Genomic DNA, 13,914 nt, shown 5'->3' on the forward strand with positions numbered 1-13,914 from the left:
GCAAATTCGACGATTAGAATTTTTTTGGGAGATTTCTGGCCCCTATTCTTTCAGCAAATTGCCCACATTTCAAGCTGTATTTCTTGCCATGCAATCTACTCAATGGCCATATCATTGAAAAGTATGACAATTTGTAATTTACCATGCAGATCAGCACAACAGCGTCACATAACACAAAACAAGATTTTATATGCTGATTTTCTAAGTCACCATTAAATATCAACTCAGAATTTCAATCAAAATGTTCCTAACACCCAAAAAGATTTCAAAGGTGTGTTTTTAGCATGGCTGGGCTTAATAAATCTGTACTGCTCTGGCAGGAGACCAACCAAGTGATAAAACAGATACTGCTTTGTGAGACCTCAATAGATACACATTAGCTTATGGGTTTATTGCATGTATTTTATTACAATTGTTTAAACAGGTCACCACCACCACCGTCTGCAATCATGTCTCAACTTCACATTAAGAAGCTTTGATACAGACTCTGCCAACGTCTTGAATTCACCATGAAATTTAAATCCAACTGAAAATAGTATTTCTTAATCACTCTTGATTAAATTCTTTGAAATCGAAAAGTGCACGTACCTTTGGTGGATCAAATAACTCCAATACATATCCATCACCTTCATTAGACTTTGCCTTTCGCACAAGCAGCCTACATTTTTGCCATCGTGTCCCCATATCCATGCTAGCATCATCCACCACCATATAATTTAAAACTCCTTCCTTGCGGATGTCATGGACCTCTTCTCTCGACAGAGTCCTTGACCAAGTGAATTTATGAGTCAGGTTTTTAAGCCAGTCCTTTTCAGGTGAACTAGCCACCGCAGAAGCTCCTTCTTTTCCTTCCACAGCTATCGCGTCGGTTGATTTTCTCCGGAACAGATTCCGTATGCTGCCTTTCACGTTTCGTTTAATCCGAGTCAATGTTTTGGGTCGTTCAAGCGACGGGCATGCAGAAACAGAAACATCTTCAGAACTTCGAGATTTTGATGAGAATGGGAGATTAGTATCAGAACTCCTTTCTATTTGTTCAGCACTGTTCACCTCAGCTTCCATCTTAGGTAAAACCAGACCAGGAGAGCCATCGGTAGTCTTCCTGCCTGTTTCCCTGTAATCCTGTACTCCAGTAAAGGGCACAATGGTACATCTGTAGAGAGCAAATCCCTCTTTTACCTCATTTCGAAAGTACTGTTGAAAACAATCAGTGAAATATAAAGAAAAGTTTTCAGCCCCCTGTATGTCGTGACTTGGATTTTCATTTGCAAACAGCAGATACTGCCTTGCAAGTTCCTTGGCAGTTGCATGGGCATGCAGCTCACAGAACTCTTTCCAGCTACGCGGCTGTGTCAAAGACCCTTGTTCTACAGTGTTGCCATTCATTGCAACATCTGGGACAGCTGGTTTATGCTGGAAAAGGGAAAACAAAATACCATGTTAGAGGTTTTGGAGGAAGATGAAAGTGAGAAAATAAAGATGACAAACCATCAAAATTTGGATCACGCAAGTATATAAAATATCTTTCTATTAAAACAACAATTTCAAAAATTATTTTCAAAAGTTTTTAACTGCATATGGCCAAAATGAAAACTCTAAATCTGCTTTAAATCCAAGGCTTCATTATTAAGAAAATCAAGAAAGACCTTTTGAATACCAGAGGACCAACAGGCAATATAATTAATTCAGTGGGCCTTTAAAAAGCCTATCTATATTTCATCTGATAACAATAATCAACATTCACCATGGAAAAAAGACTTGCATTTATATAGCACCTTTCAGAATCACCCAAATTTGTCAAAGCAATTTATAGCCATAAAGTAATTTTGAAGTAGTCATTGGTGTAATTATGGATTTTGTCTGAGCACCACCACACGTCCATAAGACATAGCAGCAGAATTAGGCCACTTAGCCCACTGAGTCTGCTGTGCCATTCAATCATGGCTGATATTTTTCTCATCCCCATTTTCTTGCCTTTCCCCTATAACTCCTAATCCCCTTATTTATCAAGAACCTATCTATCTCTGTCTTCAAGACACTCAACGACCTGGCTTCCACAGCCTTCTGCAGCAAAGAGTTCCACAGATTTACCACTCTCTGGTTGAAGAAATTCCTCCTCATCTCTGTTTTAAAGGTTCGCCTCTTCAGCCTGACGTTGCACCTCTGGTTCTAGTTTTTCCTACTAGTGGAAACATCCTCTCCATGTCCACTGTATCCAGGCCTCGCAGTATCCTGTAAGTTTCAATAAGATCCCCCTCATCTTTATAAAGTCCAACAAAGTTCCAGAGACCTCAACCATTCCTCATACGATAAGCTCTTCATTTCAGGGATCATTCTTGTGAACCTCCTCTGGACTTTTTCCAATGCCAGCACATCCTTCCTTAGATACGGAGCCCAAAACTGCTCACAATACTCCCAAATGGGGTCTGACCAGTGCCTTATACAGGCTCAGGAGTACATCCCTGCTTTTGTATTCTAGGTGATGTCAGGCGAGGGCAAGACTGAGAAAGTGGGCCTTCCAGCTGGTAGGGGAATTGAACCCACGCTGTTGGCATTGCTCTACATCATAAACCAAATGTCCAGCCAACTGAGCTAAAATGGCCCCCAACATAGCGAATATGGCAGCCAATTTGCTCACAACCAACGACAAAAGTCAACAATGCAATAATAATCTGATGATCTGTTTCTGTGATGTGGATTTGAGGGGCAAATATTGGACATGACACCAGGGATAACTCTTCTGCTCTTCTACGAAACAGCGCAGTGGGATCTTTTACATCTATTCAAGCAGGCTAATGGGGCCCTTTGTCTAAGTCTCACCTGAAACTCAGCACCTCCCTCAATACTGCACCAAAATGTCAGCCTTGATTTTTGTGCTCAAGCCCTGGAGTGAAATTGGACCTGGAAAATTCACAACGCTCAGTTTAAGAACTGTAGGTGTCTGTCTATTAGTTTTCCAACTTGTCTCATTGTATTTGGAGGTTCACAGCATGAATATGCTGATATATAAACTGACTCTTAGAAGCTTGCTCACATCAAGCGATACATAAGGCAGACAGGACATATGCTTCTGTCTGTTTCCCATAACTGGCTTTTTCCTATAGCAGATTGTGTGCCTGTCACCAGAGGCTTGAGCAGCACTATTATGCCACAAGCATGGCTGACAAGATTTTCCCATTTTTATTGCCTGCTACAGGCACTTTGGAATGGATTTACAGGTTGATAATGAACCTGCTTGACCACGTTATGAAAGCACTGTGGCCATCAAGTCCTTGATTGGGATTTGAAAGCAGAGTTTTTAAACCAGAGGCTGGGACCCTACCCACTACATCACAAGACCCCAGTGAGATACTGCGTGATAGTCAAATGCGATGGAAGCAAATGTGATTAGCATATGGGCTGGTATTTTTCTTAATTTTTGTATAAAGAGCACTGAAAGCTGCAAGAGGAGAATGAATATTCAAACCAGTTGGAGAAATAATACACAGAACCAAAGAATATTCTTTGGCTTTCCAGTGCTATTGAGATAATTAAAAACACTCTTGCTTGGCCTTATGATTTAAAAATAAGTTGTTGCATAAATGCTATTATATCCTTAGAGAATGAAACAATCATTTTTTTGTCAGTAATTTGTTTACTGTAAATGTATGCACAGTGTCACAGATTTTTACTGGCATGGATTTGAAAAATGACTGCAGCCTAAGCTTTTGGTCACACCCATATTGTTGATGACTGACAGTTCTAACCATAAATAGCAATCAAGTTTGAGAAAAAGATGTTTATCTAAATAAATGGATTAAGCATCTGGTTTACTGTTTGCTGCAAGGCTAGTTTGGGAGTACATTAGAAACAAGATATTTATATAGCTTACTTTGATATCCTCAGAATTTCTTAAGAAGTTTTATATATGGTGAATTACTTCTGAAGTGGAATCACTATTTTTAGGTAGGCAAATTAATCAGCCCACATATGTGAAGTAAGGCCCATGACAGCAATTAAATGAATGGCTATATAAATTATATTTGGTACGTTAGCTGAGGCAAAAAAATTGTTACCCGGGACACCGGCAGACCTTTCTGCGTTTCTGACAATGTTGAGGGATCTTTTACATACATCTGGAACTACTGGAATCAGCAAACTGGGCCTTGAATGGCCTGGATTTTCATCCTCAAGGTGGATTTCATGTGTTGGGCCATTTCCTGACAGTATGATCCCAACTTCTGAAAGTCAGCTTGTTCACATGGAGTTTTCAACTCCCAAAGCAGATCAGAGGCAACAACAGAAGTAGGCAGATGCCTTGAGGGGCAGGTTAAAAGCCCCCTGCCCCCCTCCATTCAGTGGGAACTCACCCCAGTTCTCTACATGGTTGTCAGGCCCTCTGGATCAATCACGCGTTGCTCTACATCATAAACCTGACTCCCCATGCCTTTCCATGCCCCCCATATCTCCCTATCCTCCATGTCCACATGAATCCTCCAAACACCCATGGTCCCTCCATGTTCCCCGTCCCTACTCATCCAGCATCGACTATGTTCAGAACTCATGGGCCATATAACATTGGGAAACCTTTGAATTAAAAATATCATCCAAACTCATCGAAAAAACTTGCACCTCTTAAAAACTCATAAAAGTGTCAACTAAACACACAGCCATTGAAACACTCCTTGAAAAAAAAACTCTCCCCACTCAAGTGCTCATTAATCTTCAAAAATAAACAGCCATTCAATAACCTTTTCAGAACATTTAATCCTATTATCCAATCGTAACATTATTGATCAAAAAAGCACCCAGTCTCTCCACAGCTAGGTCAACAACCCCAGCTGAGGTTAATCCATTACTGGAGTTTGGAACTCAGCCATGTATTCGCAATACAATTCCATGACACAAATGAATAAGGAAGCCCTCCAGAACTCAAAATGATAGAGTCTTTGAAGTTGCCTGCCCAGATATCTAGCCATTTGATTTTTTTTTCCAAGACTCAACTAAAGAAGGCAAGCATCTGTTCAGTTCTTTATCAAAACCTCTAAGATTATACAGATGCCTGGACTTTAAATCAATGTAGAAATCAAAGCAACATGTCCAGGTGACCCATTTAAGTCAGATTTCCTGTACTATTGCATGCCTAAGAGCACTTAAACCTCTAGATAATGAACACGAATGCTTTCAATTACATACACAATACTGGTCAAGTTAACGGTCATATACTTTTCCCTATGATCATTCACTGCATTAAAACATGTTTGACTTGCCAAAACAATGGAATAGGAAAGGGCAGGAATGCTGCACCCTTATCCTAAGGCCATAAAATTCCCATGCATCAGGAATGGAAGCAGGAATCCAGGCGTTGGATCCTGTCCCCTCCATTTTTAAATATCCCACCTCCATTCCAACACAAAACGGAGGCATGAAAAGCCAGCCAAATATCTCACCTGGAGTAAGAAAGAACTTGTGTTTATGTAGCATCTCTCACAAATTCAGGATATCCCAAAGTGCTTTGCAAACAATCATAGTGCAGCAGTCCTTCACAATTGTACCAAAATGTATGTTCAAGTCCTGGAGTGGGCTTGAAGCTACAAATGGCAGACAAGCAAGAATACTTTCAGCCAATTTTTAAGTTTTAAACTAAATTGAGAAATCTTGTTTAATAAATGCACATTTATGGCAAAAATCCATTTATCGTGTCAAACAAATAGAGTCACCAGAATTCAAAGAGATGACAGAATTTGGGCAGAGTTTGAAATATCTTCAACACAGAAGAACTTAATAAATTTGAATTCAGTAAAAATAGAAGCATTTTGTTTTACAATATCATATAATGCAATGTAATCCCAGAAGCATGAATTGCCAAAGCAGGCATAAAAGCTTCAGTATTCATTTTTACTTTTCTTTCAACTTTATATAATTTTCACACAGAACTTCTTGCATTTTGAAATACTAACTCAAATTGCTAAACTCTACATAGGGCGAAAGCCCCAGAGTAGTTTACCAAAGGATCAGTATTGATGTGTACACTTCGACAGTTCTGTCAAGCTACTAAACCATGGAAGCCACTACAATTATGCCAAATCCTGTTTGGAGCACTGTGGAGCTGCCTGGACAACTAGGAAGTAGGAAATATCAGCAATTTCCTGTCTTTAACCTAGATACACTAAAGCCAAACGTTACATCCCAACAGCCGTATGAACTGAGACAACCTTAAAATCTGGCCTTTCCTGAAAGCATTGTTTCATGCCACACTATGACTTGAAGGGCACCTGCTGCCTTTTGGTAGCTCATCCAAGCGGGAGATTAAATGGAGTCAGGAGGCTATTCAATAGCAGTTAAACACAACCCAGTTCCACAAATATTCACTGGATAATGGTTAGCAGTGGGAACCGTTGTTGATTTTCCCACCATCTGAAGCCCATTAATGCCAAGACCAACTCCAGACCCCCAGTTGAGTTCAACTAACATAAGACAGGTCAGATCAGACCTTGGGACTATCCTGTATGATTCAGAACCAACATATTTTTCTGTGGATGGCAGGGGGTAAATCTTCTGTTTTAATCATGAGTATAAGTTATATTGATTTGACATGCATGTCACACACCCCTCATTTGACAATCACACTTCTTCTTGTAGTTGCACTTCCCCTACTAGATGGAGCTCCAAAAATTTGAAGATTCCCCATATTCAAAGCATCAATGGTAACCACCCTGGGAGAGCTACAAGTTTAAATAAACCAGATTGCAAGCTCATTCCCATAACTGCATTCAACAAAGCAGTTCTGATAGGGTCTTCATCTGAAATATTAATGCATCTTAAAAAAACAAATGCTGGTGGACTTGCTGCATATTTCTGCCACTGTAATTGCTTTTTCAAATTTCCAACTTGCAGACATTTTCTATCTGTGCTTTTAATTTATCAGCACTCAAATGTAACAGCTTTTTGTTCACAAATTTGCTAACATTAGTTCCTGACTAGATGTTGTTAAATACACACATGCTCTAGAAACATATAAATTAGAAGGCGGAGAAGGCCATTTGGTCCTTCAAGCCTGATCCCCTATGAATTTGATGATGCCATGATCAAAAGAAGATATCCTGATCCACTTCCCCCATATCTCTTAATCCATAGAACTATAGAAAATTTACAGGTCAGAAACAGGCCTTTTGGCCCTTTTTGTCTGTGCCGAACCATTTTTGCCTAGTCCCAATGACCTGCAATTGAACCATATCCCTCCATACCCCTCTCATCCATGAACCGGTCCAAGTTTTTCTTAAATATAAAAAGTGATCCCGCATTTACCACTTTATCCCTTTAACTCCAAGAGCTATGTCAATTTTCTTCTTGAAATCAGACAATGTTTTGGCCTCAACTACTTCCTGTGGTAGCGAATTCCATACATTCATCACCCTCTGGGTGAAAAAAATTTCTCCTCACTTCAGTTCCAAAAGGTTTACCTTATCCTCAAACTATGACCCCTAGTTCTGGACTCCCCCGCCATTAGGAACATTGTTTCTGAATCTATCCTGTCTAATCCTGTTAGAATTTTATAAGTTTTTATGAGATTCCCCTCTCACTCTTCTAGTGAATATAATCCCAACCAACTTAGTCTCTCCTCATATGACAAACGTGCCAATCCAGGAATCAGCCTGGTAAACCTTCGCTGTACTCCCTTTGTAGCAAGGACATCCTTAAGGACAACAAAACTGCACACAATACACCTCACCAATGTCCTATACGATCGCAGTAAAACATCCTTAATCCTACACTCAAATCTCCTTGCTGTGAAGGCCAAGGTACCATTTGCCTTCTTTACTGCCTGCTGTACCTGCGCACTTACTTTCAGCGACTGATGCACAAGAACACCAAGGTCTTGCTCAGTATCCACCTCTCTCAATTTACACCATTCAAGCAATAATCTGTCTTGCTACCATACTGGATAGCCTCACATTTATCCACATTGTATGGGCATATGCATTGCAGATGCATATACTCAGCCTGTCCAAATCATGCTGAAGCATCTCTGCATCCTCCTCATAGTTCATCCTTCCACCCAACTTTTTAATCATCTGCAAATTTGGAGATAATAAATCCAGTCCCATCCTCTAAATCATTAATGTATGATATGAACAGTGGGGGTTCTAGCAGAGAACCCTGCAGAATCCCACTAATCACTGACTGCCAATCAGAAAAAGACCCATTTATGCCAACTCTTTGTTTCCTATCTGCTAACCAGCTTTCTATCCATCTCAGGACATTACCTACAATCCAATGCACTTTAACTTTACATTGTAGTCTATTATGTGAGACCTTGTTGAAAGCCTTCTGAAAGTCTAAATAAACCACATCCACCAGTTCTCTTTGGTCAACTCTACTAATTACATCTTCAAAAAATTCCAATAGATTTGTCAAGCATGATTTCCCCTATGTAAATCCATGTTGATTTTGTCTGATTATATGACTGTCTTCATAATACAGAGTTATGAAATCCTTGATAATGGACTCCAGCAACTTCCCCAGTACTGACATTAGGTTCACTGGTGTATAGATCCCTGCTTTCTGTTACCTCCTGTTTTGAATAGCAGGCTTACATTCGCTACACAATAACGTTGAAGTTTATATTTGTTTGAATTATTGTTCAATGCAATAAGAATAATCTGGGAAATACCACTGTAAAAGTAATAAGGTTATGTGCACTGTTCAAGCTGATGTATAACTTATTATTGCATATGATGAAGATGATTATCAACTTCCATCCTTCGTCTCAGGTGGAATGTTGTGTTAGAAAAGTAGCCTGCTTTGCATCCCACCAAAATCTGATGAAATTCATCATGACTGAGACTGATTGATCAGAACATCAAGCAGTTAAAGGGATTTCAATGTACAAACGCCTCTATTCTAAAAACAAAGGCAGTGCCCTTGAAAATCCAACCCCTTGAGCTGTATTAGCGTATTGCCAAGTGCTGTTATCTTCCAATTACATTGGGCCACTTAAGAATTCATGCGTACAATAAGAGAAAAAGACATAGGATTTTAAATGCAGTAATACTGCATAAATAACCATTTCATGCTGCTGCAATTAGTCAATAGGAATGGGACTTGAAAGTTTTGTTCCCCTGTGTAATGATTTTTTTAAAGTAAAAAGTGAATGCATAGTATAGTAAGTGGATTTAGTGGACCATTAGACATGCATTCGTTCATAAACCTCAGTCTCTAAATTGAGAGAATACAATACAAGCTGACTTTGATGTAGGGCAACTGCCTAAAAAGTTGACTTTGCATTTCTCCATGAATACTATGCCTGACTTGATGAGTATTTCCAGCATCCACAGTATTTGTTTTTGTTCCATGTTTTTATGTTCATTATATACCATGAAGCCAAACTAACCACATAAGAAGTTGAAAATCTATGTTCCCTGTTAGTTATCAACAGAATCTCAGTGTTCTTATCTCCGAACAAAACAGCGCATGGAACAGGCTTTTGCAAACCTCAGGGCATGCGAAATTCAAACAGGATAAAGCCCACGAATAAGAAATAAGAAATGCAATGAGTGGCCTAGGTTTTTGAGAATCACAAACTATCAGCCTCACAGGCAAGGGGCCCAGGACGAATAGATTGGACACCAGTTAACAAGGCCATCCCATTCTGTTGGCTACTTGATATTTTGTGTTGCTCCTGTGGAAAGCTGAAGCAGCTCAAGTGTTAGAAAACTATGAACAGTGTCATGAAAACATATGCCTATTATCAAGCACATCAGATTACAAATACATATACAACTGTACAAATACAACTGTACAAAAAAACAAAGACAATTTATCATAATAAAGTCAGTGCACACATAAACTACAATGCATGGAGATCCGTGTAAAATCTATACTTCTTAATGCTGTTGAGTGCTCTGGCCTAAAAATGAAACTAATTACAGTGCTGCGTGAGCAGATTATATGCTGGTAACGCCTTGGAACTAAGTCTTTGTTGGTACCCTCTATTACGATTTCCCCTTTACAAAGACTAAACAACCCTCGCTACACAGTCACTTTAAAGCCCAATATGTGCATATGCTAGAACATGCTACATCTAAAGAGCATTACCCCAAAGTTAAGTGTGGACGTGTTTGTGTGTGAATATTTCTGCTGGATCCCCTTCCCTGGCCTCTTTGTTGATCCTTCTATCGGACTTGACAGCCCATAGATGACTCAGCATCCTTACCAAGTGTTGCTTCCTACACAAGACTATCCCTTAGCCGAAAGCTTTGAAAAGTTAATAACTGGATTAAGCTGTCGAGACTAGCTTTGTTGCACAAGTCCATTTATACAGGGCATTCGGCAACCAGTGCATTTGCTGACCACATCTCATGAAATGCAACATAGGCTTCAAGAATACCAATGCTATGTGTCAGTTTTACGTAACATTCGCATTGGACCTTCTTGTCCACAAACTAAGGTGCAGACCATCGTGGGATTCCCAATGGCGGGATAGCTAATAATGGATCTTACTACCAGCAGTTTGCTAAACCAGTCAACTCTTGCTGGAATATGTCTCAACAGGCATCGCCAGCAAAGTTCTCCCCTTAAACTGACTTCAAAGGGATACGGGTGCCTGACTTCCACTACTCTTAATGGCCTAAGTATTTTTTTTATCATTGCTAACTGCGATCAAAAATTGAGAGATCCATATATATGCAATCCTAGCCGAGCCATTGTTAACCTGCCAATCTTGAAGTTCTAGTTGTAACTCTCCACGTTTGAACCTACATGGACATCCAAACTTCTATATACACTTAAGCACTCCACAGTTTCCATTTACCTACTCACTGCAAGAGCTGTAAAAAAAAACATCGACAGCGGCGGTGCCTGGCTCTTATTGAGAGATGATGTGAGAGGAGAGGGCAGGAGTTCTAAACATTACTTGAACACCACCATGTGGTGCTGCAGTCAGCCACACGAGTCACTCACTGCAAGCCAGAACCGAGCTGTCCCCCACGCGACTTCATTTAAAATTTAACAAGACACTGTGAAAAAATTCGACATACACGCTACGTGTAAGGTTTCGAAACTTTAAATTAAACAAAATAAAACTGTAACCTTCAAAAAAAATTGCTTGGAGCAAAACTTCCACAGACACGCGATGCAAGCGTATCAGCTTTAACTAGAAAGCTAGTTTATATCAATGTCTGAACAGAACCGGGGAATCGTTGGGGCTGGGACAGACACACACAACTGGGACACAATTCTGAATTCCACACCACCACCCCTTCCCCCCAAATCCCCAATAACAAAAAGAAGTGTCTACCTGCAGCAGAATTCTTCACTTTCTTTCTCACCCATGTTGTCTAAAACCGGGCTGTTTCAGGAAGGAAATCCATGCGCGGAAAAAAAACGCTAAACTCATCATTTCCGCTGACAAGTTTGACAGTTGAATGGGTTCAAGTCGATTTCGTCAACATTTGAGAGGCAGAAAGTTGCCTCCGCCGACAGAGAGACACACACGCTTATCACAGCCTCTGTGCTGTGTGTGAGCGCCGCTCCTCTAGCTATATCCACTCATATCATTTACCAGCCCTGGCACATTCCGGGTGGCGGAGGCTGAATTGAAACTCAATTTGTTGTCCCACAGTGGCCTCTACACCCAGCTCCGAGAGACCTGGCTTCAACTACCGGCCACAACCCAGCCCCGCACTACACATCAGCTTCAGCCGGCACAGTGCTTATTATTCGGTGCGATTGTATTTGCACTTTGATCTAAAGCGTCCAAAAAGCATTGAGACGTACGTGACGCTCCAGGTTTCGTGGAAATCCGAAGACGAATTAGTTTCCTTATCTGCCTTCTTTATAGCGAAAGAGAATTGGGAACAGACTTTTCCAGGCTCCAATATTCAGGTCACATTGACAATGATCAGTTTCGTTGTTACTAAAATTTTTAATTTCTAACCCAGCGCTCCTGTTCAAGTTGCATTTGGGAAGGCAGTAAGTGACGTAGACAACTTTTCATTTATTGACAGTTATGTAAGGGAAATCCAGTGTGGCAGAATCACCAATACGCTATTTACTGTCCCGAACAGACATGATAGGCCGAATGACCTTCACTGTAAGGTCAGTGCTGTGGTTTATTGACACTTGTAAACATTTTATTCTTTTACCGAAAATGCGTACACAAGTGTTTCTATTAAAAAGTTCTAAATAATTGTCATAGCTTATTTATAACATTGTTAAACAATTTATATAATACAATACATTGTATATATTATAAATTGTACAGTTAGAAAGGGATAGTGAGAGCTGACAGACGAAGTGGTGGGATGAGGTGGAGTGGAAGATGAGGAAGGGGTGGGGGAGAGGAGTTTGGAAGGGATATGGAGAAGAGGGAGGCATATATAGGGGAAGGATGAAAATTTAAAGTTTACTTATTAGTGTCACAAGTAGGCTTACATTATCACTGCAATGAAGTTATTGTGAAAATCCCCTAGGCCACACACTTTGGTGCCTGTTCAGGTACACTGATGGAGAAATTAACAAGTTACCTCACCAGCATATCTTTTGGACTGTAGGAGAAAACCAGAGCACCCAGAGGAAATCCACACAGACACAGGTAGACCATGCAGACGCTGCACAGACAGTACGCCAAGCCAGGAATCAAACCCACAGGGGAGGATGACAGGGATGGCGCCAGGGACGGGGACGGGGAGAGCTGGGGGGAGGGGGAGGAAGAGGAGGGGGACGTGGAGGGGGAGCGCAGGGGGGACGTGGGAGGAGAGCACGGGGGGGGACGCGAGAGGAGAGCATGGGGGGGACGTGAGAGGAGAGCATGGGGAGAGCACAGGGCGGGACAGCGTGGGGGGAGCACGGGGAGGAGACAGGAGAAAAGGGGAGGGTGCAGGGGACAGGGAGGGGGGATAGGCAGAGGGGGACGGGGAGGGCGGGGCAGGATGGGACCGTGTAAGGAGAGCGGTGAAGGCAGTGAAGGGGAATGGATGGAGCGGGCGGGGGGAAGGATGTGGAGAGAGGCAAATGGGGGAGAAAGGTGCAGGGAGGGAAAGGGTTCAGAGTGTGGCAAAACCATAAGAAATAGGAACAGGGGTAGGCCATTCATCCCTTCAAGTCTGCTGTATCATTCCATAGGATCATGGCTGATCCAACATTCCTCATGCCCACTTTCCTGCCCTTTGCCTGTAACCGTTTGTCCTCTTACTGGTCAAAAATCTATCTATCTCAGCTTTATATATATGTGTATATATATATATATATATACATACACACAGCCCACAGCTCTCTGTGGCAAAGAGTTCCAAAGACTCATGACCCTCAGTGAAAAGAAATTTCTCCTCATCTCAGTCTTTAATTGATGCCTCTTTATTCTGAAATGATGCCTGCTGGTCTTTCCCTTATGGAGAAATATCCTCTAAGCATTTGTCCTGACAAGTTCCTTAAGAACCTTTCAAAAAGATCACCATGCATTCTTCTAAATTCCAATGAATAAAGCCCCAACCTGTTTGACCTCTCCTGATAAGATAATCCCTCCATACTGGGAATTATCCCATTGAACCTTCTCTGGCCTGCTTCCAATGAAATAATATCTTTCCTTAAATAAGGGAATCAAAACTGCTCGCAATACTTCAGATGTATTCTCACCAGTACCTGGTATAGTTGCAACAAGACTTCCCTATTCTTATACTCCAACCCCCTTGAAATAAGTGCCAACATTCCATTAGCCTTCCTGATTACCTGCTGTACCTGTGTTTCATACACTAGCTTTCGTGTTTCATACACAAGTACTCCCAAGTCATTAACCTGAAAAAGAAACCCTTTTCCCCACTCGTTTCCTGCCCATTTGCCAACTGTCGATCCACGCCAATATACTATCTCAACACCATGGGCTCTTAAATTATGATTTAACCTTTTGTGAGATATGATGTCAAACACCTTCTGGAA

The 13,914-nt window shown here is 41.1% G+C and overlaps 1 protein-coding gene across 3 annotated transcripts in view; it reads right to left on the reverse strand.

Moving 5' to 3' along the window:
• sh2b3 (SH2B adaptor protein 3) overlaps nt 1-13,914 on the reverse strand; it is a 208,258-nt gene that overhangs the window by 171,152 nt on the left and 23,192 nt on the right. For 2 of the 3 annotated variants that reach the window (XM_080208264.1, XM_080208263.1), the window contains one exon: nt 589-1,413. In XM_080208264.1, coding sequence (XP_080064390.1) covers nt 589-1,413 — 825 coding nt within the window. Of the gene's footprint in view, nt 1-588; nt 1,414-11,278; nt 11,673-13,914 lie in introns of those variants that run through there. The other variant, XM_080208265.1, reaches the window with a different exon arrangement.

Source organism: Carcharhinus amblyrhynchos, chromosome 20 (genome assembly GCF_965287045.1).
Source record: "Carcharhinus amblyrhynchos chromosome 20, sCarAmb.v2.hapA, whole genome shotgun sequence".
In the NCBI taxonomy this organism is placed as follows: Eukaryota; Metazoa; Chordata; class Chondrichthyes; order Carcharhiniformes; family Carcharhinidae; genus Carcharhinus; species Carcharhinus amblyrhynchos.